The 25,075-nt window shown below is 38.3% G+C and overlaps 1 protein-coding gene across 4 annotated transcripts in view; it reads right to left on the reverse strand.

The window, feature by feature from the left end:
- The window catches only part of LIN54 (lin-54 DREAM MuvB core complex component), a 90,114-nt gene that overhangs the window by 9,043 nt on the left and 55,996 nt on the right, over window positions 1–25,075 (reverse strand). For all 4 annotated transcript variants that reach the window (XM_011985425.1, XM_011985424.1, XM_011985423.1 and 1 more), the window contains 7 exons: window positions 12,267–12,483; window positions 5,558–5,631; window positions 5,208–5,405; window positions 4,087–4,178; window positions 2,901–2,972; window positions 1,984–2,086; window positions 1,690–1,827 (listed from right to left, as the gene is read on the reverse strand). In XM_011985425.1, the coding sequence (XP_011840815.1) occupies window positions 1,690–1,827; window positions 1,984–2,086; window positions 2,901–2,972; window positions 4,087–4,178; window positions 5,208–5,405; window positions 5,558–5,631; window positions 12,267–12,483 (894 nt within the window). The remainder of the gene's footprint in view (window positions 1–1,689; window positions 1,828–1,983; window positions 2,087–2,900; window positions 2,973–4,086; window positions 4,179–5,207; window positions 5,406–5,557; window positions 5,632–12,266; window positions 12,484–25,075) is intronic.

Genomic DNA, 25,075 nt, shown 5'->3' on the forward strand with positions numbered 1-25,075 from the left:
TCCCAGCTACTTGGGAAGCTGAGGCAGGAGAATCACTTGAACCCAGGAGGCGGAGATTACAGTGAGCCAAGATCGCACCACTGTACTCCCGCCTGAGCGACAGGGCCAGACTCCGTCGCAAAAAAAAAAAAAAACAACAACAACAAAAAACTTGTCTCTTTATGCAATTTTCATTCAGATCATCTGCAGAACTCACAAGATGTTACTCTCCTACTTTACTTCCTGAGAGTAGTATTTGACTTTGGAAATAAGTAGATTAGGAAAGAATTCATTTGCATTCACAGCAAATGCAATACACAAAATCTTTCATGTGACACATGCTGCATAGGAGAGGGCATTGAACTGGAGGACATGCTCCTGTGGCAGGGCAAACCTTCAGCAAGTGCAAAGCTAGGCTTTCTGCCAATAAATAAATAAACTAATTAATTAATTCTCTCTTGAGAATAAGAAAGAATGAAAATATATGAGAGTATGAGAAGAGCCAAGAACAGGAATAACACAACCACCCAAAACACTGTCAGTAGTTTCAGGCATACCCAGAAACCAATTATGGTAATCTAGGGTTAATCTCAATCACTAGATTGTTACACATAAGCTTCTAAAATAAAACTATATAGAACTGTGTCTAAAGCAAGAAGGGGAAGATTCACATGCCTTTTGTCAAAGCAGTTTCAACTACATCTTCCAGAGAAGATGCCTAACCCAGAAGTAAAAAGAACCAGCTCAGTGGAACAACAAAACGGTGAAAATGGAGACAATCGCCTGCCGTGACCAGTAACCTCATCTGGCAATGTGCCAGATCCCCCTTTCCTATTTTTATGCTCACAAAGCAAACTTCTTAACATACTTTGGTTTTCCACAGAGCAGTGTGCTTTGAGTGGGCATAACCAGCATTTTGGTCAAGATAATCCTTTTATTTCCAGACTGTACCGTGGGATGCAGGCTATTTTGTTTGTATCTATCTATCTATCTATCTATCTATCTATCTATCTATCTATCTATCATCTATCTATCTGAGACAGAGTCTTGCTCTGTTGCCCATGTTAGAGTGCAGTGACATGATCTCGGCTCACTGCAGCCTCCACCTCCCGGGTTCACGCCATTCTCCTGGCTCAGCTGGGACTACAGGCGCCCGCCAGCATGCCCAGCTAATTTTTGTATTTTTAGTAGAGACGGGGTTTCACCATGTTGGCCAGGCTGGTCTCGAACTCCTGACCTCAAGTGATCTGTCCGCCTCTGCCTCCCAAAGTGCTGGGATTACAGGTGTGAGCCACCGTGCCCGGCCATATATTTCTAAGAAGCCTGTGAAGAACAGTAAGAACTGCACCTCAGGTGAGAATCACTGCTGGAGAGTTTCCAATCCACTTTGATACTATTATTTTTATTGAAAATCAGTATATTGGTGTTCTGATCTGCATGCATATTTCTGGGCATAATGGCCAAGAAGTTATGGTAAATCACCCAATAAGACCCCAGGCTGTAATAGTAAACCCAAGGTATTCCTCCGAAGCCCTGCTAAGGAGGCTCGAAAGCCTGCCTCATATTTCCTCAAACAAGGGCCTCTGTGCCAACTGCGCATATTTTCAAACTGCAATAGCAAGGTGATTTCCCAATTTTCAAGTAAATTTTTGTAGTATGTCCTTTCTAAAATATCTTAAAAGATATTATTTTCACCACCCAGCATCTCACCTCATAGCATTCACAGTAGTTTTTAAGACATCCTGATCGTTTGCAATTACATCCTTTGCTATGACGTCGATCAGATTCTCCCTCCTTTCCTTTCCCAATCTTAGGCTTAAAGGCTTCTGGATTTCTGTCAAGACATGCCTAGCAAAACAGATCAAATATCAGAGTTAAATCACAGTAGATGAAATTTAAACACTGCAAAAGGAATTGAAATGTTTCTTTGCAAGACAAGTGAGTTATTTAAAAAATTGGTGAAACTGGATATTTCTGTCAGTTAAATGAAATAAAAAAAATCACCTTTATTGCTTTTTGCCTTTCATTTTCATGTTCCAAATTGTTATAACAATTAGTACAATTGCAGTTGTTGCAAAATTCACCATTTGCAAAGCAATCACAATATCTGAAAGGTAAAAGTCAGTATAGGTAAAAAGTCATTATTAAGGAAAACTACTAATTACCTGATTATATATGCATACATTATATATATATTGTACATGTACTATATATGTGGTAAATCATTTCAGAAATCTACTCAGCTATATATATGTTGAAGAGTTAACAACATATATTGTCAACCGCATACTAAGGCTCAAAGTTTAAATCAAGTCCTAGAATTTTGACCTAAAAAACTTAGTCCAACCAGTAACAGCTATCGCACAAGAGCTATATAATTTTATGTGCCCCCAAAGTCAGGCATTTCACAATTCTGAAAAAGGAAGAACACTGGCTATATTCTAATAGTTGAGCTGGCTCATTTGAGTTATAGTAATACTTCTTTGGATTCTATGCCCCAATAAGACTAATGCTTTTCATTTAACTAGTTCATGTCAAATCTTTATAATGCTAATAAGCAAATTAACCATTCAATGATTTTTAAAACTACCTAGAGTATCATCTCTTCACATAGTAGACCAAATACAAAAGTCATGAATAAGATCAAACATTATTAAGGGCAGAAGCTATGTCTGTCTCATGCTGCTATGTCCCTAACCCCTACTCCAGTGATTCATGTATAGTAAGGACTCTAATATTCCTTTCTAAAATGAATGAAGTATTTTTATACTGCCATATATGTGCAAACATTGACTTATATGTTTATTTAAATTACTTAGACTTACAAGCTTTGGTCTGTTAAAAATTTTTAGTTAACTCCATTTACTTTTAAGAGCATTTCTAATTATATTAAATGAGCAAAGAGTGGCAACAACACTTACAATTTCAAACACAGTGATTTTGTACAATTACAGGGCTTTCGGGGCCGACTGGCAGACTCTGATGGGATTATGCTGTACAGATAGAAAAAATATATACATTTAATCAATCAATAGTAACTAAAATTAATTTAGTTGCTACAATTAATTTAAAATTTTAAAAATTAGACCTAAAACTAATTTAAGATTAGAAAAGTCTCCAATCTATAAATCATTCCAGAAATAAAGTTTTAACCAATGTTAAATGTGTCCATCTAAAATAAAAAGTTTGCTATGTTGTTCTGTTTACATTAGGTCCAAAGGCAAGTTGTAATATGAAAAGAGGTAAAGACAAGATACAGAATAATTTTTTAAAAAGAAGTTATCAATAGCTGCTAAAGAACACTCCACAAACACTGTCCCTTCTAAGAAAACAAAGTTGAGATTGCCTCAAAACTCTTGGGATTCAAGTATAAAAAGGCAGTGAGGAAAAGGAGTGTGTGGAGAAGGAAATGGAAGTGGGATGTGGACTGATTCCGGGTAATTAAGCACTGCTTCTAAGCTGATATTGCAAAGGCAGTAATTAACAGATAAATAAACATCAACCAAAAACAAGGACCTAACATAATTTTTAAAATAGTTGGGCAGGTGCAGTGGCTCAAGCCTGGAATCCCAGCACTTTGGGAGACTGAGCCAGGAGGATCACTTGAGCCCGACTTGGAGATTAGCCTGGGCAATATAGTGAGACTGCATCGCTACCAAAAAATTTAAAAATTAGGAGAGCATGGTGGCCTGCGCATACAGTTCCAGCTACTCAGGAGGCTGAAGCAGGAGGATTGCTTGAGCCTGGGAGGTGGAGGTTGCAGTGAGCTGAGATCACAGCACTGCACTCCAGCCCGGGCAACAGAGTAAGACCTTGTCTCGAAAAATAAAGATAAAAAATAGTTAGCATCATCATTTTGGAAACATACTCAGAATGAAAGAGAATAATAAAACCAATGTAGCAAAATTGGTGAACCTGAAGAGAGTATTTGGGAATTGACTATTTCTGTAATTTTTCTGTTTAAAATATTTCAACAAGTATTTTAGAGGCATGCTCACATAGCTTTGAGGGGAAAAAAGTCAAAGAGGATGTAGTTTGGAATATATATATTTATTGTTGCATTTAAGCTGATCTAACAACTTATGTACCTATTTTCAAAATACTCACCCATTGAATGGAAGCCGTGCCTGGGTCTGGATACCAGATGTTCCAGTAAAGGTAGAGTTGCTTGCTATTGATACATATGAAGACTGCTGTAGCTACATGTAAAGAAAATTAATTTTAGATCATATTTCCAAAAACGGACAATATTCTCAGGTATGATAAGGTAAGCAATACAAATTCATCTATTAAAATAAGAAAAACACAATGGAGAATTTCATACAAACACATACTTCACAGAGCTCTTTTAAAGACTCAAACCAATACTATAGGTGAAAATAATGTGAACATTTTATAGTACTACATAGTACAAATATAAAGAAAGTATTTCACAGAAGAGTTAAGTATGTCAGAATGATAGGAAATTCTGGATGAATGCTCTCGAAGTACTGTAATAACTTGTTTTGGCTAGAAAAATGCAATGTGCCTACTTACAAATAAAACAGGTACTATATTGATCATTTATCACACTACAAATTACAGAGAATAAGTTACATGCACAATAGTTGAGTTTCTATTTTACACCAACTTCTAAACATTAGAAATGCTTATGACAAAAATACTGAACATTATTCTTTTTATCAATAGCCACAAAACATATTCCAAAGTATATTTCATTAAAAAGTACACGTGTGGGTTTGTTTCCCTGTCTTTCATTCTAAAGATGACCAGTAAGAGTAGACAGATCGCTAAAGATACGTCACCTGGAAATGCATCTCACAGTTTATTTTCCAATAAATAAACTTGGACTTATTTTCCAAGTCAGTGGCATCAAACTGATGTGTGAGGAAGAGCTTTGTAACAGCCACGGTCTTTTCTAAATTCATTTGGACTCTGCCGATTTTAACTTCAGTCTATTTTCTATCATACCGCCACAGCCTTGTGCTCTTGCCAAGCTGCTCTCAGCTCCAAACTGTCTGACTTGTATATCTGACCTCTGTTATATATTTCTAAATGCTAAAGGTACATAGAAATAAACTTAAAGGTTTGGGTTAACATTTTAAGATTTTGGAAAGTGCCACTTCAATACTGAGTTAGATGTGTTTGAGTAGTTTCTGTGATAGCACTAGACATCTTGGACCCCGTTATCACTTTTGCAATACAATGACTTCAGTTTTTCCACATACCTGTGTAACATACTGAGCTGGAAGCACTGCATAACCCACATTCCCTGTTCCCGGAGCCGGTGCCAGGACAGTGCCTGGTGGCAGGTTAGTGAGGTTGGGCTGGATCTGTGGCAGTGGTGTGGCAGGCATGATAAGCCGTTGCTGTGGCTGGCTAGTAGTTACTATTTGTGAAGTTGGATTGATTGGTTTTGGAACAACCTAAAAAGAAGGGACATACATCAATGACCACAAAATAAATTTTACAGCTGTTCAATTCAGTATAAATCTCTTGCACCTAAATCTTAACGTTCTATTTAAAAAGTAACTCGTCTATTTGGGAAAGACTCAGAAAGAAGTTATGTGATACTCACTTGTTTGACAGCCTGAGCTGAGACAATTGGAACTGACATCCGCACTGGGGTTGTATTAACAACCACTGGCTTTGCTTTTTAAAAAACAAAAAAAGGGTGAACAAGTTATTTACAGAAAATAGTATTTAAAACACTTAAGAATACTTAGCTCTCCCAAGTTTTTCTCATAAAAGAGCTTAAAGAATTCCATTTGATTCCTAATTTGAGCAATCTTTAATCAGGATAGTTACCTTTCAAAATCGCTTACCCCATCTACCAGAGAACTTATATCTAAGGGGCTACAGTCTATCCACTTTATGAAGGAATATTTGTAGGTTCAAGACATTCAAATGAAAATACCTCAATCTGTATTCAGATGATTTATACATTCAGTACCTAATCCAGTCAAATGAAATGTATAAATAAAAGAACTGTCATTCATAAGCTTGAGTAACAACAGCACTCTATACTACTATTTCTAATTGCTGTTTCTATTCAAACCACAGAATATGTCATTCTTGGGTCTTTTTTTTTTTCTCTCTCTCTTTTTTTTTTTTTTTTTTTTTTGAGACGGAGACTCGCTCTGTCTATCACCCAGGCTGGAGTGCAGTGGTGCAATCTCAGCTCACTGCAACCTCCGCCTCCCAGGTTCAAGCGATTCTCATGCCTCAGCCTCCCAAGTACCTAAAATTACAGGCGCACGCCACCACATCCAGCTAATTTTTGTATTTTTAGTAGAGACTGGGTTCTGCCATGTTGGCCAGAATGGTCTCGAACTCCTGACCTCAGGTGATCCACCCGCCTCGGCCACCCAAAGTGCTGGGATTATGGGCGTGAGCCACTGCACCCAGCCAGTGTAATTCAATATTTACAGAATACATACTAAAAGGCAGCACAGCAAAAAGGATAAGAACATGGGCTCTAAAGTCATAAAACCCAGGGCATTAAAATCCCAGTTCTGCTGTCTTCTAAGCACTTAAGCTCTCTTTGCCTGTATCCTCATCTGCAATATGGGGAGCATCTACCTTATGGCATATGAGGGTTAAGTATATGATAATTCATGAAAATTGATCGGAACACTGCCCAACAAACAGTAAATGCTCACTAAATATTAGCTGCCATCATTGTTGTTACAACTGCTGCTACTATATAAATGGCACTGTGGACATTGTTTCAGGAAACCTAAAGCACTAGACCTGTGCTGTCAGGGAGATTACAATCTAGTTCAGCAGATTAGGCAGGTGCCCAAATGAGACAAATAAATATAAATATATATAGTTTTGTTTTTTTTTTTTTTTGTAGATGGACTCTCCCTGTGTCACCCAGGCTGGAGTGCAGTGGCGTCATCTCGGCTCACTGTAAGCTCCGCCTCCCAGGTTCACGCCATTCTCCTGCCTCAGCCTCCAGAGTAGCTGGGACAACAGGCACCTGTCACCACACCCGGCTAATTTTTTTGTATTTTTAGTAGAGACAGGGTTTCACCGTGTTAGCCAGGATGATCTCAATCTCCTGACCTCGTGATCCGCCCGCCTTGGCCTCCCACAGTGCTGGGATTACAGGCGTGAGCCACCGCGCCCGGCCAAGATAAATATTATTAAAGAAGATACATGAAGAGCTGTGGGAGTTTACAGGAAAGAGGATATATAATTTGCAGAGGATGGAAATATAGAAAAAGCACATGGAGGACAGAGTACTGAGATGGGCCCCAATCAATAGGCCGGCCGCATGGAGGGCACACAGACTGGAGAAGGGCATTTCACGCAGAGACAGAAACATGAGAAGTGGAGGCTTAATCTTGGGAAGCTGCAAAGCATAGTCACAAATGTTGGTGAACAAACCATCTGGCTAATACCTGGGATTAACGTAGACAAACACAGGCAAAAAGGCAGATTGCAGACATTTATTGAGGACCTTGAATGTTAGGGTAGGACTCTATATTTAATCTGTATTTTTAATTCAGTATGCAATGAGAAGTTTCTAGGGATTTTTAAATACAGAAATTATATTGAAATAAAGAAAAATTAATTGTATTTGGCAGCAGTGCATAAAACAGAATGGAGTTGCAAGAGACAAGTCAGAAGAGTGCACAAAAATGAGGGTCTGATCTGGAGTGACAGCAATGGGAATAAAACAGAGAGAGCAGATGCAGGAGACCTGGTGTAGGTGAAAGGATCATGACTTACCAACCAACCACTGAATGGTAGGAACTGTAGGTATAAGCGAAGAAAATGTAACCACTGCAGAGCTTTCAAGTGACCAGGAAAATGACAGTTATTAGAACTAAAAACTCAAGAATGAGCTGTTTTAAAGGGAGGATGAAACTTGACATGGAGAAATACTGGGATGAAATTCAGGAAAGACATTGGCATTAGACATATACGTTTGGACCAACAAGAAGTGCAGTTTTAAAAACTGCCTACTGCCATTTCCACTGTTAAAAGCAGACATTTAAGAAGATAGAAATGACATCTCTTCAGGTTTCATTGATGTAAAAGTAAGGCCTAGAGCCTGGTCTGAAAGAGAGGTTGAGACAATTCTCAACAAAACAAAAAAGAATAAATTTCCTTAGATAGAAAGGCTACTATGATATCAGCAGTTTTGTGTTTTTTTGTTTTTTTGCTTTTGGTGGGGACTGGAAGGATGATGGCTAAAGACCAAAAAGCTGAGAGTCCTAGAAGAGAATCTTAGAGTAGGCACTCTGATTTAAAAGGCAGCAGGCCACTGCAGCAAGGTGACAAACTAGGGGGAAGGAAGGAGAGGAGGAGATGTCTAGAGAGAGTATATGATTAGTGGTGATGGTCGCACAATTTTGTGAATATACTAAAAACCAGTCGATTGTATGCTTTGAAAGGGTGAACTTTATGGTATATGTGAATTACATCTCAGTAAGGTTGTTATACAAAGAGTGTATGACTCTCTTCCTGTATGAAATACTGGAGCAGTGTGACATCTGATACCTAGTTTGAAGTTGTTTCTGTTCTGTTTGAATTTTCCTCAATTATACTGAAGCATTAGCAAGGTTATAATAACCATTGTAGATTGGTCTCAGCAATGCTAGAAGGAATTAAAAGGAGAGCCTGAATTCCCGCTTAGGACACAGCAGAGTGGACTCCCTCCACCACCTGCTCCTGGGAGAGATGACAGTCGCTGTTCCATGAGCACAGTGCAGTGATTCTGAAGTGAGAGCAATGACCAGTGGAATCCAAAAACATCCTGGTGGTCCTGAGAAATAACTGGGAAGGAGAGTGACCTGCCCTCCATCACATTAAATGGGGACTATCCCTGCCCTCTCCTCATACACATGCACAAATGTGTGTGTGCACACACAGTCACACACACACAGACACACACACACCCTCCCTGGCCCGGTAAAAAAAACTTAGAAACTCAAATTTACATAGGTTTGACACTTGCATGCTGAGTTTTAACTGAAGCCTGGGGAATGTAGAAAATATAAAATCAAGTGGTCATAAAACAGAATACTATAAAATACCTATGGAAGGGGATGTTATGTAACTAAGTCAACTGTCTGCATTTCTCCTCCTCCTTACCTTAGCGCACATTACTAACTACTACTTCAGTTTTCATAGAGGCTGGCATAATTGTTTAGTGTTTAGTCTTTGGCAGGAACTCTGAACAATCCATTAGAATATCCTCCTTCCAAACTTCAGAAACCATACCTGCAAGTGTTTGAGGCTTTTTAACTTCTTAAATTGGTTTCCTCCCTCACCGAGATGATAGGCTGTATTCTGAAAAGCATAACCAAGCACTTTCCTGAGTTCTTCTACTATGCTGCCCACCATTGAACTAGTGATTAACATGGTGGAGCCTTTGAACATTAGTTCTTGTATAACTTTTGGGGAAAAATGTACAAGATAAGCCCCTTTGGCATTTAAGTAAATTCTTCATAAAGAGACATTAATATATTTGATGAACTAGAGCAACTATTTAGTGTAACTCTAATAAAAATTGGATTTGTTATTCCTGTGAAATAATATATATTATATATATCCAGATCTTTTATGGGACAGGAGAGAAAGACAAAAAGAGAAAAATATAGATGGATATAAGGGAAATAACATGGGCAGTATATGTATGTGGCTGGGTGGGAAGAGGGTATAGAGTGAGGTGAAGAAGGCAGAGAGATATAGGGGAGAACAGAGAGGCAATGTTCAAGGTGGAAAGCAAAAAAGGAACCTGAAGGGAAGCAGAAGAGTGGTGAGGGATTGCCAGGTGGCAAGGAGAAAAAGAGAAGTAGAGACAGGCAGAAAGACAGATATAAAGCTGGAAATGGAGGCACCAGTCAATACTGAATTTTACTTATTTATTATTATTATTTTTTGAGACAGAGTCTTGCTCTGTTGCCCAGGCTGGGGTGTAGTGGTGCGATCTCAGCTCACTGCAACCTCTGCCTCCCAGGTTCAAGTGATTCTCCTGCCTCAGCCTCCCAAGTAGCTGGGATTACAGGTGTGCGCCACCACGCCCAGCTAATTTTTGTATTTTTTTTTAGTAGAGACAGGGTTTCACCATGTTGGCCAGGCTGTTCTCGAACTCTCAACCTCAAGCGATCCGCCCGCCTCGGCCTCCCAAAGTGCTGGGATTACAGGTGTGCACCACCGTGCCCAGCCAATACTCTATTTTGAAATGTCCCTCCCATTCCTCCACTCTCCCTGGATCTTCCTTATACGAAAGGCATACTCTTCCTAATGAATAAATTAATGTTAACATTAATTAGGTTTAATCCATTATATGGATTCTCAGCATACTATTATACACATACACACACACACATAAAATACAACCAGTTGTATCTAATGACCACTTTCTATCATCATCATCATCGTACTACCTAAGTAAATTGGACTTAAACAGCACTTCTCTCAGTACCCTGCTAAGTCTAAGTATTGAGAGAATATAAAATTTGACTCCCTTAGTCAATAATATGGATGTTTCAGTTTTCCCCTCACTAAGATTATGATAATGATTTTATTCCAAAATCAGTTTTAAAAAGAATTAGAAAATATAACTGCTTGCTGTGTCTAATTTAATAGAATATGTACTAAAATACTGCTTACTGTTTTCTCCCTTCAGTAATTTGAAAGAGAAATAAATAGGTTTTATTCTTCTATAGGTTCCCTCAGGTGAACCAGCTATTGGCAACAGATAGCTCCAAATCTCTGATCTTTTTTTTTTATTTTTTATTTTAGACTACTCAAGTATAGCAGTAAGAAGGGGAAAGAGGTAGAACAAGGAGTTCCAACTGTAACTGTGAAGAATCAATCAAGATAATTCACGACCTTCAGACTACCCTCTGATCTGTTTTGTTTTGTTTTGTTCTGTTTTGTTTTGAGATGCAGTCTCGCTCTGTCGCCCAGGCTGGAGTGCAGTGGTGCAATCTCAGTTCACAGCAACCTCCTCCGCCCAGGTTGAAGCGATTCTCCTGCCTCAAACGCCTGGGTAGCTGGGATCACAGGCATGTGACATCACACCCAGCTAATTTTTATATTTTTAGTAGAGATGGGGTTTCGCCATGTTGGCCAGACTGGCCACAAACTCCTGACCTCAGGTGATCCCTGGCCTCCCAAAGTGCTGGGATTACAGGAGTGAGCCACAGCGTCTGACCTACCCTTTGATCTCTTAATAAAAAAGAGTAACCAACTAGTCTTTAATTCTTCTACTTACTTTCGATAAACAATATATCATTCAATTGCCATCAACTGCTTCTTGACATTGTTAGAATATAAAACAAGGAAACACGTAAGCCCTAAACTATAAACTATCCTGATCCTTTCATATCCTTTAATTTTTAGAAAAGTAGATAAATATGAAAAAGGTCATTTACGTGTCTATGGATGTATATCAGGTGGTAAAAAGAGTTAAACACAAACACAGAAAATAGTAGGACAACAAACAGGAATATCCTTTAGGGAAAATACAACTAAGCAAAATAAAACATTTTAATCACTTTTTTTTTTTTTTTTTTTGAGATGGAGTCTCACTCTGTCACCCAGGCTGGAGTGCAGTGGCATGATCTCGGCTCACTGCAACCTCCACCTCCCGGGTTCGAGCACTTCTCCTGTCTCAGCCTCCCGAGTAGCTGGGACTACAGGCGCACATCACCACACCTGGCTAATTTTTGTATTTTTAGTTGACAGGGGGTTTCACCATATTGGCCAGGCTGGTCTTGAACTCCTGACCTCAGGTGATCCGCCTGCCTCGGCCTCCCAAGGTGCTGGGATTACAGGTGTGAGCCACCATGCCTGGCCTTTTAATCACTATTTTAGTAGCAATTATAGATTCAAAATAAGAAAAAGCTGAAAGTGACATTAAGTTCTTACTTATATTTACCTTGCCTATTTGTCATTTCAACTGACCCAAACCCTATCAAGGGGCTTTATAGTTCAGCAAATAAAATACATAATTCAGTTCCATCTAAGTGTATCCCACTGGTATAAATGGCAGGTTTTAAAACCAGCAATAAAATGGCTAACCACAAATTAACAAATAATTACTATTATCTGGTATAACAGCACACTGTGTACCAACTTCCAGCAGAAAGAATACTACAGTTATACGCAACTCTCATTCTATTTCACTGCCTTCTGCACCAGTTACTGGCTCATACTCAGTTGAAATGCCACTCTTCATCAGGATTTCAGCAAGAAATGGACAAATGTTCTTTAATCATGTTAAAATCAAGAATTACTGTTTTTAAAAAATGGTTACTAACCTTGCTGAAGAGGCTGAGTGTTTGTACTGGGATTCTGACTAACTGGCTGGGTTGAACTACTGGCTGATGTGGCAGTAACAAGTCGGACATAATGAAACTTGCTTCCAGGCACTTGAATCTGCTGGACATTGGGAGCAGTTGCCAGAGGAATAATTGTCTTAAACTGTGATGTGCTCACTCCTCCAACAGTGATGGTCTGCACAGTTGATTTCACTGCCTATTAAACAATACAACATGGCTGTCATTAATCTGGGATGTAACTTTCCTACTATTTTTAATTTATAACAATTGCTCAAGTTATAAAGTATGCTCCTGTATTGCATCAAAAGCTGCTGAAAGGAACAACCTGTTCAAAGAGAAATGAAAAGAATGGTAATAAATACAGAAATAAAACAAAAATTAATGAGTTCTACCTTCCATCTCTAGTAGTTAACTTCCTTGGTAGTTCATTTCAGATAACTTGCTATGAAGAAATTATTACTTAATTTGCAAGTACTTACACAATTTTGTTACTATCAGGTAAAATTTATAAGAAAAGAATTATTTTAAAATTCCCAGAATTAAGCCCCATATTCAATATAGAGAAAAGATGATACAGATAGTTGTCATTATTGCTACCCACCAAAATAACTACAACAAATTTTATATTCCCATGTTCTGTATGTTTTGTATTTTTAGTAGAGATGGGGTTTCACCATATTGGTCAGACTGGTCTTGAACTCCTGACCTCAGGTGATCCACCTGCCTTGGCCTCCCAAAGTGCTGCATTTTCCCAAAAGAAAAGCCTACCTGATACCCTTACGAAGTTTAGTAAATTCTGAAAGGCATAATACTCCCTAGATATAAAAGTACCCACTAACATATGGGCAGGAGGCCAAATTCCGTCCAAAATTACCAATTTTGTTTGTCTAGGGAAACTAGTTTTGTATTCCCTAAGTGTGTATCTGTGTGCGTGTGTGTATGTATATACATAGACAGGGTCTCATTCTGTCACCCAGGCTGGAGTGCAGTGGTGCAGTAACGGCTCACTACAGCCTTGACCTCCTGGGCTCAAGCCATCCTCCTGCCTCAGCCTCCTGAGCAAGTAGGACCGCAGGTACCACGCCCAGTTAATTTGTGTGTGATGATGGGGGAGTAGAGACAGGGTCTCACTTTGCTGCCCAGGCTGGTCTTTAACTCCTGGGCTCAAGCAATCCTCCTACCTCAGCTTCCCAAAGGGTAGGGATTACAGGTGGGAGCCACATCATTTTAATTGATTAAAATGATTTAATTATTTTAAAAATTAAAGACTGATACTAATCCTTTTCTTTAGTCCAACAAAAGGCAATGGGAATTCCCCAAAAGCTAAATGAAACATCATAGGCAGAGCAGAACACAACAGTCTTTTGACAAGTCCCTAACTGCTGTTTAACCAATGTACAACACACTGTCATACAATGCAAAGGATCAAAGATTCTCTAACCAGATATATAGTATTATTTTATAAATAATTACATCCCCACCTATTCTATAAAAAGCTCTCATGCTAAAAGACAACTGATGTATGATGGAGGAAATCTGTATTCACTACATGGATAATTATGAAACAAGAATTCTAAATACTTTCATAAAAGTCCAGGAGAAAACAAAAATAATGCCATTTAGTTCAGAAACATTACAAAAGACATTACTTCTGCATAAAATAATTCACATATTATCATAAGCAAAAACCAGATTCAAAATAAGAGATAACAGCAGCCATAGCAGTGAATTAAATGAAAACGGAAAGCATAAAAAAAAGGATTAAATGTATAAATATGGAAGCTACTGAAAAATCAAGCAACCTAAGAGACAAATACATACAATAGTGCAAAGGACATAGTCCTTACTATATCCGCTCAACATGGAGGAAAAACACTAAGTATATTAGGAAACAAGGTGCTTGAAACATAAGAGTTACATTTATTGGGTACTTAATATGCATGGAGGATAGTACTAAAAATTCTATAGAAGACTATCTGATCTAACAACCACATTATGAGGTAGTTATGGCATGGCATAGTACAGGGACTGGTTTAACTAAGTTTGTTTAGTATAGATTTTTCTATTGTTCTTCTAAAAGTACATTTGATTGTGTATATTTAAGGTGTATCACATGATGTATGGGATACATATAGCAAAATGTGTATCAATGTTACTATAATGAAGCAAATCAATATAGCCATCATCTTGCATAGTTTTCCATTTTGTTTTTGTGGCAAGGGCAGTTAAAATCTACTTATTTAGCAGGAATCCCAAATACTGTACAATTTCGTTACTTACAGTCTTAACACTGTATATTAACACTTGTTCATCCTACATATCTATTATTCTACAACCTCTGACCTAGTTCCTCTGCTACCCCCACCCAGTAAACCAGTTTTATTTTCTATCTCTGTATATTTGACCATTTTTTTCCAGATTCCACATATAAGTGAGATCATGCAATATTTTTCTTTCTGTTTCTCTTAGCATAATGCCCACCAGATTCATCCATGTTGTGGCAAATGGCAAGATCTTATTTTTCAAGGCTGAATAATATTTTATTTTATGTATATACTACAGTTTCTTTACTCATTCATCTGTCAACAGGTTGTTTTCATATCCTGGTTGTTGTGAATAGTGCTGTAATAAACATGGAAGTGCAGATATCCTCATGAGGTGGTGATCTCATTTCTTCTGAACATATTCCCAGAAGAGGGATTGCTGGGTCATGTGGCAGTTCTATTTTGAATTTCTTTAGAAACCTCCACACTGTTTTCCATAATGGCTGCACCAATCTACATCCCCACAATCAATACACAAGAGTTCTATTTTCTGCACATCCTCACCACATTTATTATGTTAACTTTTGATAATAGCCATCCTTAATGGGTGTGAAATGGCATCTCATAGTGGCTCTCATTTCCATTTCCCTGATGATTAATGATGTTGAATACATTTTCATATGTCTGTTGGCCATTTTTGTATCTTTGCAGAAATGTCTATTCAGGTACTTTGTGTATTTTTTAATTGGGTTGTTTTTCTACTAAGATGTATGAGTTCTTTTGTTGTTGATGCTGTTGTTGAGATGGAGTTTCACTCTGCCGCCGAAGCTGGAGTGCAGTGGTGCCATCTCCACTCACTGCAACCTCTGTCTCTTGGGTTCACGTGATGCTCCTGCTTCAGCCTCCCAAGTTGCTGGGAAATCAGGCGCGTGCCACCATGCCCGGCTAATTTTTGTATTTTGAATAGAGACGGGGTTTCACCATGTTGGCCAGGCTGGTCTCGAACTCCTAACCTCAAGTGATTGGCCTCCCTCAGCCTCCCAAAGTGCTGGGATTACAGGCATAAGCCACTGCACCCAGCCTGAGTTCTTTCTAAATTGTAGATTTTAACCTCTTATCAGATATACGGTTTGCAAATGTTTTTTCCTCAATCCATAGGCTGCCACTTCATTTTATCATTTCCTTTTTGTGCAGAAGCTTTTTTGTTTAATGCAGTCCGTTTATTTTTGCTTTTTTTTTTTTTCCAGATGGAGTCTTGCTCTGTCACCCAGGCTGGAGTGCAGTGGCGTGATCTTGGCTTGCTGCAACCTCTGCCTCCCAGGTTCAAGCGATTCTCCTACCTCAGCCTCCCAAGTAGCTGGGATTACAAGAGTGTGCCACCACAACTGGCTATTTTTTGTACTTTTAGTAGACACGAGGTTTCACCATGTTGGCCAGGCTGGTCTTTAACTTCTGACCTCAAGTGATCTGCCTGCCTCGGCCTCCCAAAGTGCTGAGATTACAGGCGTGAGCCACCATGCCTGGCCTCTATTTTAGCTTTTGTAGCCTGAGTTTTTGGTCTGATATCAAAAAAATAAATAAATAAATTTCCAAGACCGATATCCAGGAACCTTTCCTCTATGTTCTCTTCTAGAAGTTTTATAGTTTCAGGTCTTACATTTAGGTCTTTTATTCATTTTGAGTTGATTTTTATATATGGTTCAAAAGCCCAATATTGGCTGGATGTGGTATCATTTAATCACCAAAACAAGGCTGAAGTGCAGTGGTGCAATCTCGGCTCACTGTAACCTCCACTTCCCCAGTTCAAACGACTCTCCCACCTCAGCCTCCCAAGTAGCTGGGATTTACAGGCATGTGCCACCAAACCCAGCTAATTTTTGTGTTTTTAGTGGAGATGGGGTTTCACCATGTTGGTCAGGCTGGTATATGAGAGCTTTTAATCAGATTGGCAAAGACTGAAAATGACTGATTAACAGGAGAACATAAAAACAGACCACACCCAACGCAATCAGCTGACCTCTGACAATGCACCAGAAGCAATTCAATGAGGAAAGGACAGTCTTTTCAACAAATGGTACTGGTACAACAGAATATCCACATGCAGCCTGTCACCCAGGCTGGAGTGCAGTGGCATGATCATAGCTCACTGCAGCCTCAAACTCCTGGGCTCAAGCGATCCTCCTGCCTCAGCCTCCCGAGTAGCTAGACTATGTGCTCATCATCTTGCCTGCCTAACTTTATTTTTATTTTTTGTAGAGACCAAGTCTCACTGTGTTGCCCAGGCTGGGTTCAACCTCCTGGCCTCAAGTGATTCTCCTGCCTCAGCCTCCCAAAGTGAAATATATTTCATTCTGCTTTTTAGTTATTCTTGGTAGAAGGGTTAGTGCAACAAGCTAGTTCTATATAGTCAAAACCAGAAAATCTAGACTGCTGGGGTTTTATTCTAGGCATCTCCATTTCCTACTTGTGTGATATTGGTTAAGTGACTAAACTTCTGAAAGTGTGAAAATGGTACCTTTCTCATAGAATTGTGAGGATTAAATGAGTTAAATTATACAAAGGGCAAACAATAACATGTCACATAGTGCATGTTCAGTAAATATGAGTCACTATTCCTATCATCATTATTGAAACAGATTATCAACAATGCCCAATTTAGATAGAAAAGCTCAGAGAGATTAAGTAAATTCTCCAAGGTCACACAACTAAAAAGTAGCAGAGAAAGGATGTGAAACAGATCTAACTCAAAAGACTATTTGCTTAACCAAAACATTATACTGCCTCTTACTGTAGATGCTTGATTAATAGTAATTAAATGATTGAATAAACGTAGACAACATCCAGTCCTCAAGAACTCTAAGAAGTCAAGTCACACATCTGCCTCTAAGACACACAAAAGTATTAGTTAGTATACTAAATAGAAGTATACACTGCATTTTAAAGAACTTCACTTTACAATAGTTTCAGACTCACAAGAAGGTGTAAAACGAACACAGAGTTCTGATGCATCCTTCCCCAAACAGAATAAAATCTTACTAACCACTGGACATTACTAAAACCAGGAAATTGACAATTGGCACAAAACTTTTTTTTTAGATGGAGTCTCACTCCTGTCACCCAGGCTAGAGTACAATGGCGCAATCTCGGCTCACTGAAGCCTCCACCTTCCCAGCTAAAGCAATTCTCCTGCCTCAGCCTCCCAAGTAGCTGGGATTACAGGTGCCCACCACCATACCTAATTTTTTTTTTGTATCTTTAGTAGAGATGGGGTTTCACCATGTTGGTCAGGCTGGTCTTGAACTCCTAACCTCAGGTGATCCACCTGCCTCGGCCTCCCAAAGTGCTGGGATTACAGGTGTGAGCCACAGTGCCCAGCCAGCACAAAACTATTAACTAAACTACAGAACAGATCATATTCCGATTTCACCAGTTTTTATGCGCACTTTTTTGATGTGTTAGTCCATGTAATGGTATCACTTGTAGAGATTCATGTAATCAACACCACCATGAAGATATATAAAATTCTTCCTTCACCCCAATCTCCCTTGCACCATCCTTTATAGTAACACTCTCTCCCCAGCCCTAACCCTTAGCAACCACTTATTAAACCACATTTCTTAGCATTTAAAAAACTAAGTAACATATAAAAGTTACTACTTAAAAACTGAAAAAAAACAGAAGGATTATATACATTTCATTGCTTGAGAGAATTCACAAATTGGCCCCTTCCTTCAATTACAGTGGCCTGCAAAGAACTACATGCGAACGTCTCTCTGAAAATACCCATTACATAAAACAGTTCATGTGTGTTCAATAAAAATCTTCATTTGGAGTTATCTCTGTTACCTGAATAACATCTTTAAGAGTTGGGCTAAAAAGCAAATATCTTAATTTAGATTCAAAATAGCTATGTTTAACATGTATAAGTGTCTGCCCTCAAAAACGCGGACAGACTTGCAAGACATTTCTATTTGTACTATTTCCTAAGCCATTTCTTTTTACAGATTAATATAATTATATATAAGATAATTTCTTGGATCATTAGTTTCCTATTACTAAACACCAAAAGTCCTTACTTAAAATTGCAGATTTACCTAAAAGAAAAAGAGGAATAAAACATTCTTCTTTTGTCCTCACAAATGACTATTCTCTTTTACTTGGTGATTTTGATACTTATGTGTAGATATGTAGATATGAAAATATAGAGATATGGCTTAACTAATATCCAAAAACACTGAATTTGCATAGATACATATTAATATAGTTTTTAAAAATTTTTAACAATGTTTATAGAGCTTTTCCTCATGGAAAAGCTATGTTTACATTATCCTGATTCCCAAATCGTAGGTTATTAAAATAAATAAATCTAGCAAGAAACAAATTTGCAAGCTTTAAAATACTTTCAAGCTAAAAGAGACAAATGATAAAGTAAGAAAAGATAAATATTAAATGTATTACATGACCAATGACAGAGTGAACCTTGAGATGCACGAGAACATTCAGTACTGATTTATTGACTGGTGAAATATTACAAAAGAAGTATAAGCCATTCATTTGCTATTTTTCCATGGATATTAATCCAACTTATGTTTTATTCATAGTTATGAGTTATAGTGACATGGATGAGTAATTTATATGTGGTTTATTAGTATCCATGGTAGCAGTCATAGAAGGAGTCCAATGATGACATGAAGCAAAATTAGACAAACTATAAGGTATCAGGACCACAAACCAGCCCTACTAAGGATTAAAACATATCTATCAAGATAGGGAAAATAAAATAGTATGGGATTAGCCTAGGAACAGAATGCTAAAGATCAAAGGAATACTTTTAAAAAAAATCTATATATAAAAAAGTTTATGATAAAAGTGGGCATCTCGAATCAATGGAGAGTGATAATAATGTGGATTAGCTACATGATCTGAAGAAAAAAGCTGAACCCTATACCTCATTCCTTTTAACAAATTCCAAATGGATTTAAGATTTAACCTAAAAAGTAAAACCAGAACTGGTATTAAAATATATAGACCAACAGAACAGAATAAAGAGCCCTAAGGAAAAAAAAAAAATTCCCATTTATGATCAAATGATTTTCAGCAAGGGTGCTGAGATCGTTCAACAGGGAAAAGACATACTTTTTAACAAATGGTGCTGGGAAAACTGAATGTCCATGTGCAAAACAGTGAAGTTGACCCTCACCTACCTAACAAATTACACACAAATAAACTCAAAAGAGATCTATGACCAAAATGTACAAGCTAAAACAAACAAACAAAAAAACTCTTAGAAGAAAACACAGGGCAAAGCTTCACAACATTGGGTCTGGCAATGATTTACTGGATATGACACCAAAGGTGCAGACAATCAAAGAAAAATAGAGAAATGGATATCATAAAATTTTTTAAATTTTGTGCATCAGAAAACACTATCAACAGAGTAAAAAGGCAACCCACAGAATGGGAGAAAACATTAGCAAATGGTATATCGATAAGTGATTAACATTTAGAATATACAAAGAACTCCTAAATGTAATAACAAAAAATAAACAATCCAATTTTAAAATGAGCAAAGAACTTGGAGAGATTTTTCTCCAAATAAGACATAGAAATGGCCAATAAGCACATAACATGGTGCTCAGCATTACTAATTATTAAGGAAATACAAGTCAAAACTACAGTAAGATACTATCTCACACCCATTAGGATGGCTACTATCAAAAACAACTGTTGGTAAGGATGTAGAGAAATTGGAATCTTTAATGCACTGTTGATGGGAATATAAAATAGTACACTGTGGAAAACAGTATGACAGTTCCTCAAAAAAGTAAAAACAGAAGTACTATATGATCCAGCAATTCTACTTCTGGGTACATACTGTACTCAAAAGAATTAAAAGTAGGGTCTTGAAGAGATATTTGTAAACTCACATTCACAGCAGCGCTATCCACAACAGCCAAAAGGCGGAAACAACCCAAGTGTCCACAGACAGATGAATGCCTCATCAAAATGCAGTATATATATCCAACGGAATATTATTCAGCCCTAAAAAGGAAGGGTATTCTGATGTATATGCTACAACACCAATGGACCTTCAGGACATTATGCTAAGTAAAATATGCCCATCGCAAAAAGACAAATATTGTATGTTTATACTTATATGAAGTACTATAGTCAAAATTATGGAGACATTAGTAGAATAGTGACTTTCAGGGACTGGAGAGAGAAAAGACGAGGGGTTATTTTTAATCTCTTTAGAGATAAGATGTTGCTTTGTGGCCCAGCCTGGACAGCAGTGATGCGATAGCTTAGGCACTTGCGAGGCAGTAATCGCTGCCTTGACTTTCTGGGGCTCAAGGGATCCTCCCATCTCAGCCTCCAAGTAGGTGGGCCTACAGGCACACATCACCACACCCAGCTAATTTTTAAATTTTTATAGAGATGGGATCTCGCCATGTTGACCAGACTGGTCTTGAACTCCTGGGCTCAAGCAACCCTCCCACCTTAGCCTCCCAAAGTGCTGAGATTATAGGCTTGTGCCAGCACGCCAGACTGGAATGGGGAGTTTTCGTTAAATGGATATAGAAATTCAGTTTCACAAGAAGAAAACAGTTTTGATGATGGATGGTGGTGATACCTACAGAACAATATGAATGTACTTCATATCACTGAACTGTATAATTTTAAAAGATGATAAATCCTTTATTACATATATTTTGCCACAATTTTTAAAAATTGAAAAAATAGCTGGGTACAGTGACTCACACCTGTAATCACAGCTACTTGGGAGGCTGAGATGGGAGGATCATTTAAGGCCAGGTCTTTAAGACCAGCCTGGGCAACATAGCAAGACTGTCTTTAAAAAAAGAAAGAAAGAAAGAGATATCCACTTTGCAAGGTTAAGTTATGAAAATCAGTCAGGATCGCCCAGGTACATGATGGCGATGGCTCACATCTGTAATCCCAGCAATTTGGGAGGCCAAGGTGAACAGATCACTTGAGCCAGGGAGCTCAAGACCAGCATGGGCAACATGGCAAAACCCCATCTCTACAAACACTGAAAAAATTATCCAGGCACAGTGGCATGTGCCTATAGTCCCAGCCCTGAGGTGGGAGGATAGTCTCAGCCTGAGAGGTGAAGGCTGTGGTGAGCCATGATCGCACCACTGCACTCCAGCCTGGGTGACAGAGTGAGACCCTATCTCAAAAACAAAAAAATCAGGATCAAAATGATATTGAATCAAATACCAATTTAACCATTTCATATAGTTTAAAAAAAAAAAAGTCTATTCCTATACTTAATTTGTACTAAAGGAATATAGTACATGTAAAAAATAACATAAAACTGAATGACGATTTTCAAAATGGATAAACAGGAGTAAGGAAGACTTATCTAAGTGTGATTCAAAAACTAAAAATTCACACATGAAGAGACTAAATTTTGACTAATTTAATGTGAAATTTCTCCAAAGAAAAATATTATATAGAACAAGCCACGGAGAAAAATATTTGTAAACACATTAATAATAAAGAAATAAGTTCCTTAACATACCACAGACATTTTTAAGACCACAAGGGAAAAAAGACAATTTAACAGGCATGGAGTTCACAGAAAATGAGTCCAGAAGACACGCATATGAATAGTTTTTTTAAAATACAAATTTATATGAGTTTATTTATTTATTTTTAACACGGAGTCTCGCTCTGTCTTCCAGGCTGGAGTTCAGGGGTGCAATCTCAGCTCACTGCAACCTTTGCCTCCCCACTTCAGGTGACTCTCCCACTTCAGCCTCCCAAGTAGTAGGACATACAGGCGCACACCACCATGCTTGGCTAGTTTTTGTATTTTTAACAAAGACGGATTTCACCATGTGGCAAGGCTGGTATATGAGATTTTTTAATCAGTTAAATTGGCAAAGACTGAAAATGACTAATTAACAGGAGAACATAAAAACAGACCACACCCAACACTATCAACTGACCTCTAACAAAGCACCAGAAGCAATTTAATGAAGAAAGGATAGTCTTTTCAACAAACGGTGCTGATATAACAGAAGGTCCACATGCAAAAAAGGAATCTAGACACAGACTTTACACTTTAAACATAAAGTACAAAACTAAACAAACAACTCCTAGAAGATAACATTTGATAACCTGGAGTTTAGCTCTGTCTTTTTAGATACACTACGAAAAGCACAATCCATGAAAGAAAAAACTGGTAAGTCAAACTTCATTAAAATTAAAAACTGCTCTGCAAAAACCACTGTTAATATGATTCAAGAACATGATTTTTAAAAAATACACTGTTAAAAGAATGAACAGGTCGGGTACGGTGGCTCACGCCTGTAATCCTAGCACTTAAAGAGGCCGAGGGAGGTGGATCACTCGAGGTCAGGACCAGCCTAGCCAATACGTTGAAACCCCATCTCTACTAAAAATACAAAAATTATCCGGGCTTGGTGGCATCCACTTGTAATTCCAGCTGCCTGGGAGGCTGAGGCAGGAGAATCGCTTGAACCTGGGAGGTGGAGGTTGCAGTGAGTCAAGATTGCGTCACTGCACTCCAGCCTGGGCGACAGAGCGAGACTCCATCTCAAAAACATAAATAAATAAAATAAAATAAAGAACAGACAAGCCATAGATTGAGAGAAAAAATCTGCAAAACACATGGTAAAAGGCAACAAGATAAAGGAGATCATAAAACTAAGAGAAATACCAATCATTTCCAAACTTACAAAGACAGACATAGAACTGGATCTCAATTCAAACATAGTGAAAAAAATATGATGACTGGGGAAATGTGAACACTAACTAGGTATTTAAGAACATTAAAGGGGCTGGGCATGGTGGCTTATGCCTGTAATCTCAGCACTTTGGGAGGCCAAGGTGGGAGGAAAGCTTGACCTCAGGAGTTCGAGACCAGCCTAGGCAACACAGCAAGACCCTCATCTCATTTAAAAAAAAAAAAATTAAAAGACTGTGGGTAAGTTTTTTTCCCAAAAGTGTCCCTATCTTTTCTATACATAAAGACACATCTACAGATGAAATGACATGATTAACCTAAAAATAAGAAGCAGGGTGACAAAAAACAGGCAAGTTGGTAATTCCAAAGTTGGATGAAAGGTACATGGGAGTTAACTGCTATTTGAACCTTTTAATATATTTGAATTTTTTTGAGATAGAGTCTTGCTCTGTCACCCAGGCTGGAGTGCAGTGGCATAATCTCAGCTCACTGCAACCTCCACCTCCCGAGTTCAAGCGATTCTCCTGCCTTAGCCTCCCAAGTAGCACCTGCTACCACACCCAGCTAATTTTTTTAGTATTTTTAGTAGAAATGGGATTTTACCACGTTGGCCAGGCTAGTCTCGAACTCCTGACCTCAGGAGATCCACCTGCCTCGGCCTCCCAAAGTGCTGGGATTACAGGTGTGAGCCACCGTGCCCAGCCTACATTTTAAACTTCTATAGTAAGAGTGTTTTTTTATTTTTTGACACTTAGTCTTGCCTGGTCAACATGTTGAAACCCCATCTCAACTTTAAAGAAAAAAAAAGTGTTTTTTAAAATATGGCAATAACGGCTGGCCATGAAGGCTCATGTCTGTAATCCCAGCACTTTGGAAGTCCAAGGCAGACAAATCATTTGAGCCCAGGAGTTCAACGCCAACCTGGGGCAACATGGTAAAACCCTGTCTCTACAAAAAATACAAAAAATTAGCTGGGCGTGGGGTTGTGCTCCTGCAGCCCCAACTACCTGGGAGGCTGAGGTGGGAGAACCACCTGAGCCTGGGAAGTCAAGGTTGCAGTGAGCTGTGATCGCACCACTGCACTCCTGCCGGGGTGACAGAGTAAGACCATTTCATTTAAATAACAATTTTTAAAAAGGTAACAGGACCCCACAGGTATTTAATCAACATAATATATAAATGCATGAAACGAAACCAATATATATAACACAGTAAAAAGAAGAATTTCTCATTCATTTATTCTTTCTGCCTCTTTTTTCTTTGGGAGGTGCGGGGGGAGTCTTTCTTCTCTTTCTTAAAAAAACATAGATACAGGGTCTCACTATGTTGCCCAGGCTGGTCTCAAACTCCTGAGCTCAAGTGATTCTCCCACTTCAGCCTCCCAAAAAGTGCTGAGATTACAGGTGTGAGCCACCGTGCCCAGCCATTTCCCCTTCTTTATCCTGGCTAATGGGTACTGGTATAAAGACCTATATATAAGACAAAAATTTGGGTAACACAATCAATAGAACCTACGACTTGTAGTCACCTCAATTCTACAATTCTTACTAATCTTACAATAATTGGTCAATATATTAGGAAAATGGATCCCATTATTTTCAAATTGTATTCATTACCACCACAATTCAATTACGTAACAGCTTTACAGCTAAAAGCAAAAGCAATCAACATCTGAAACCATTTCTCCAAATCTGTTCTCATTTTCAACTTGGCAATACTGTCACTGGTCACATCACTTCCTGCCGGGATATTTGCAAAACACACTGAAAGTAAGCTTTATGATT

Source organism: Mandrillus leucophaeus, unplaced genomic scaffold (genome assembly GCF_000951045.1).
Source record: "Mandrillus leucophaeus isolate KB7577 unplaced genomic scaffold, Mleu.le_1.0 Scaffold283, whole genome shotgun sequence".
Lineage (NCBI taxonomy): Eukaryota > Metazoa > Chordata > Mammalia > Primates > Cercopithecidae > Mandrillus > Mandrillus leucophaeus.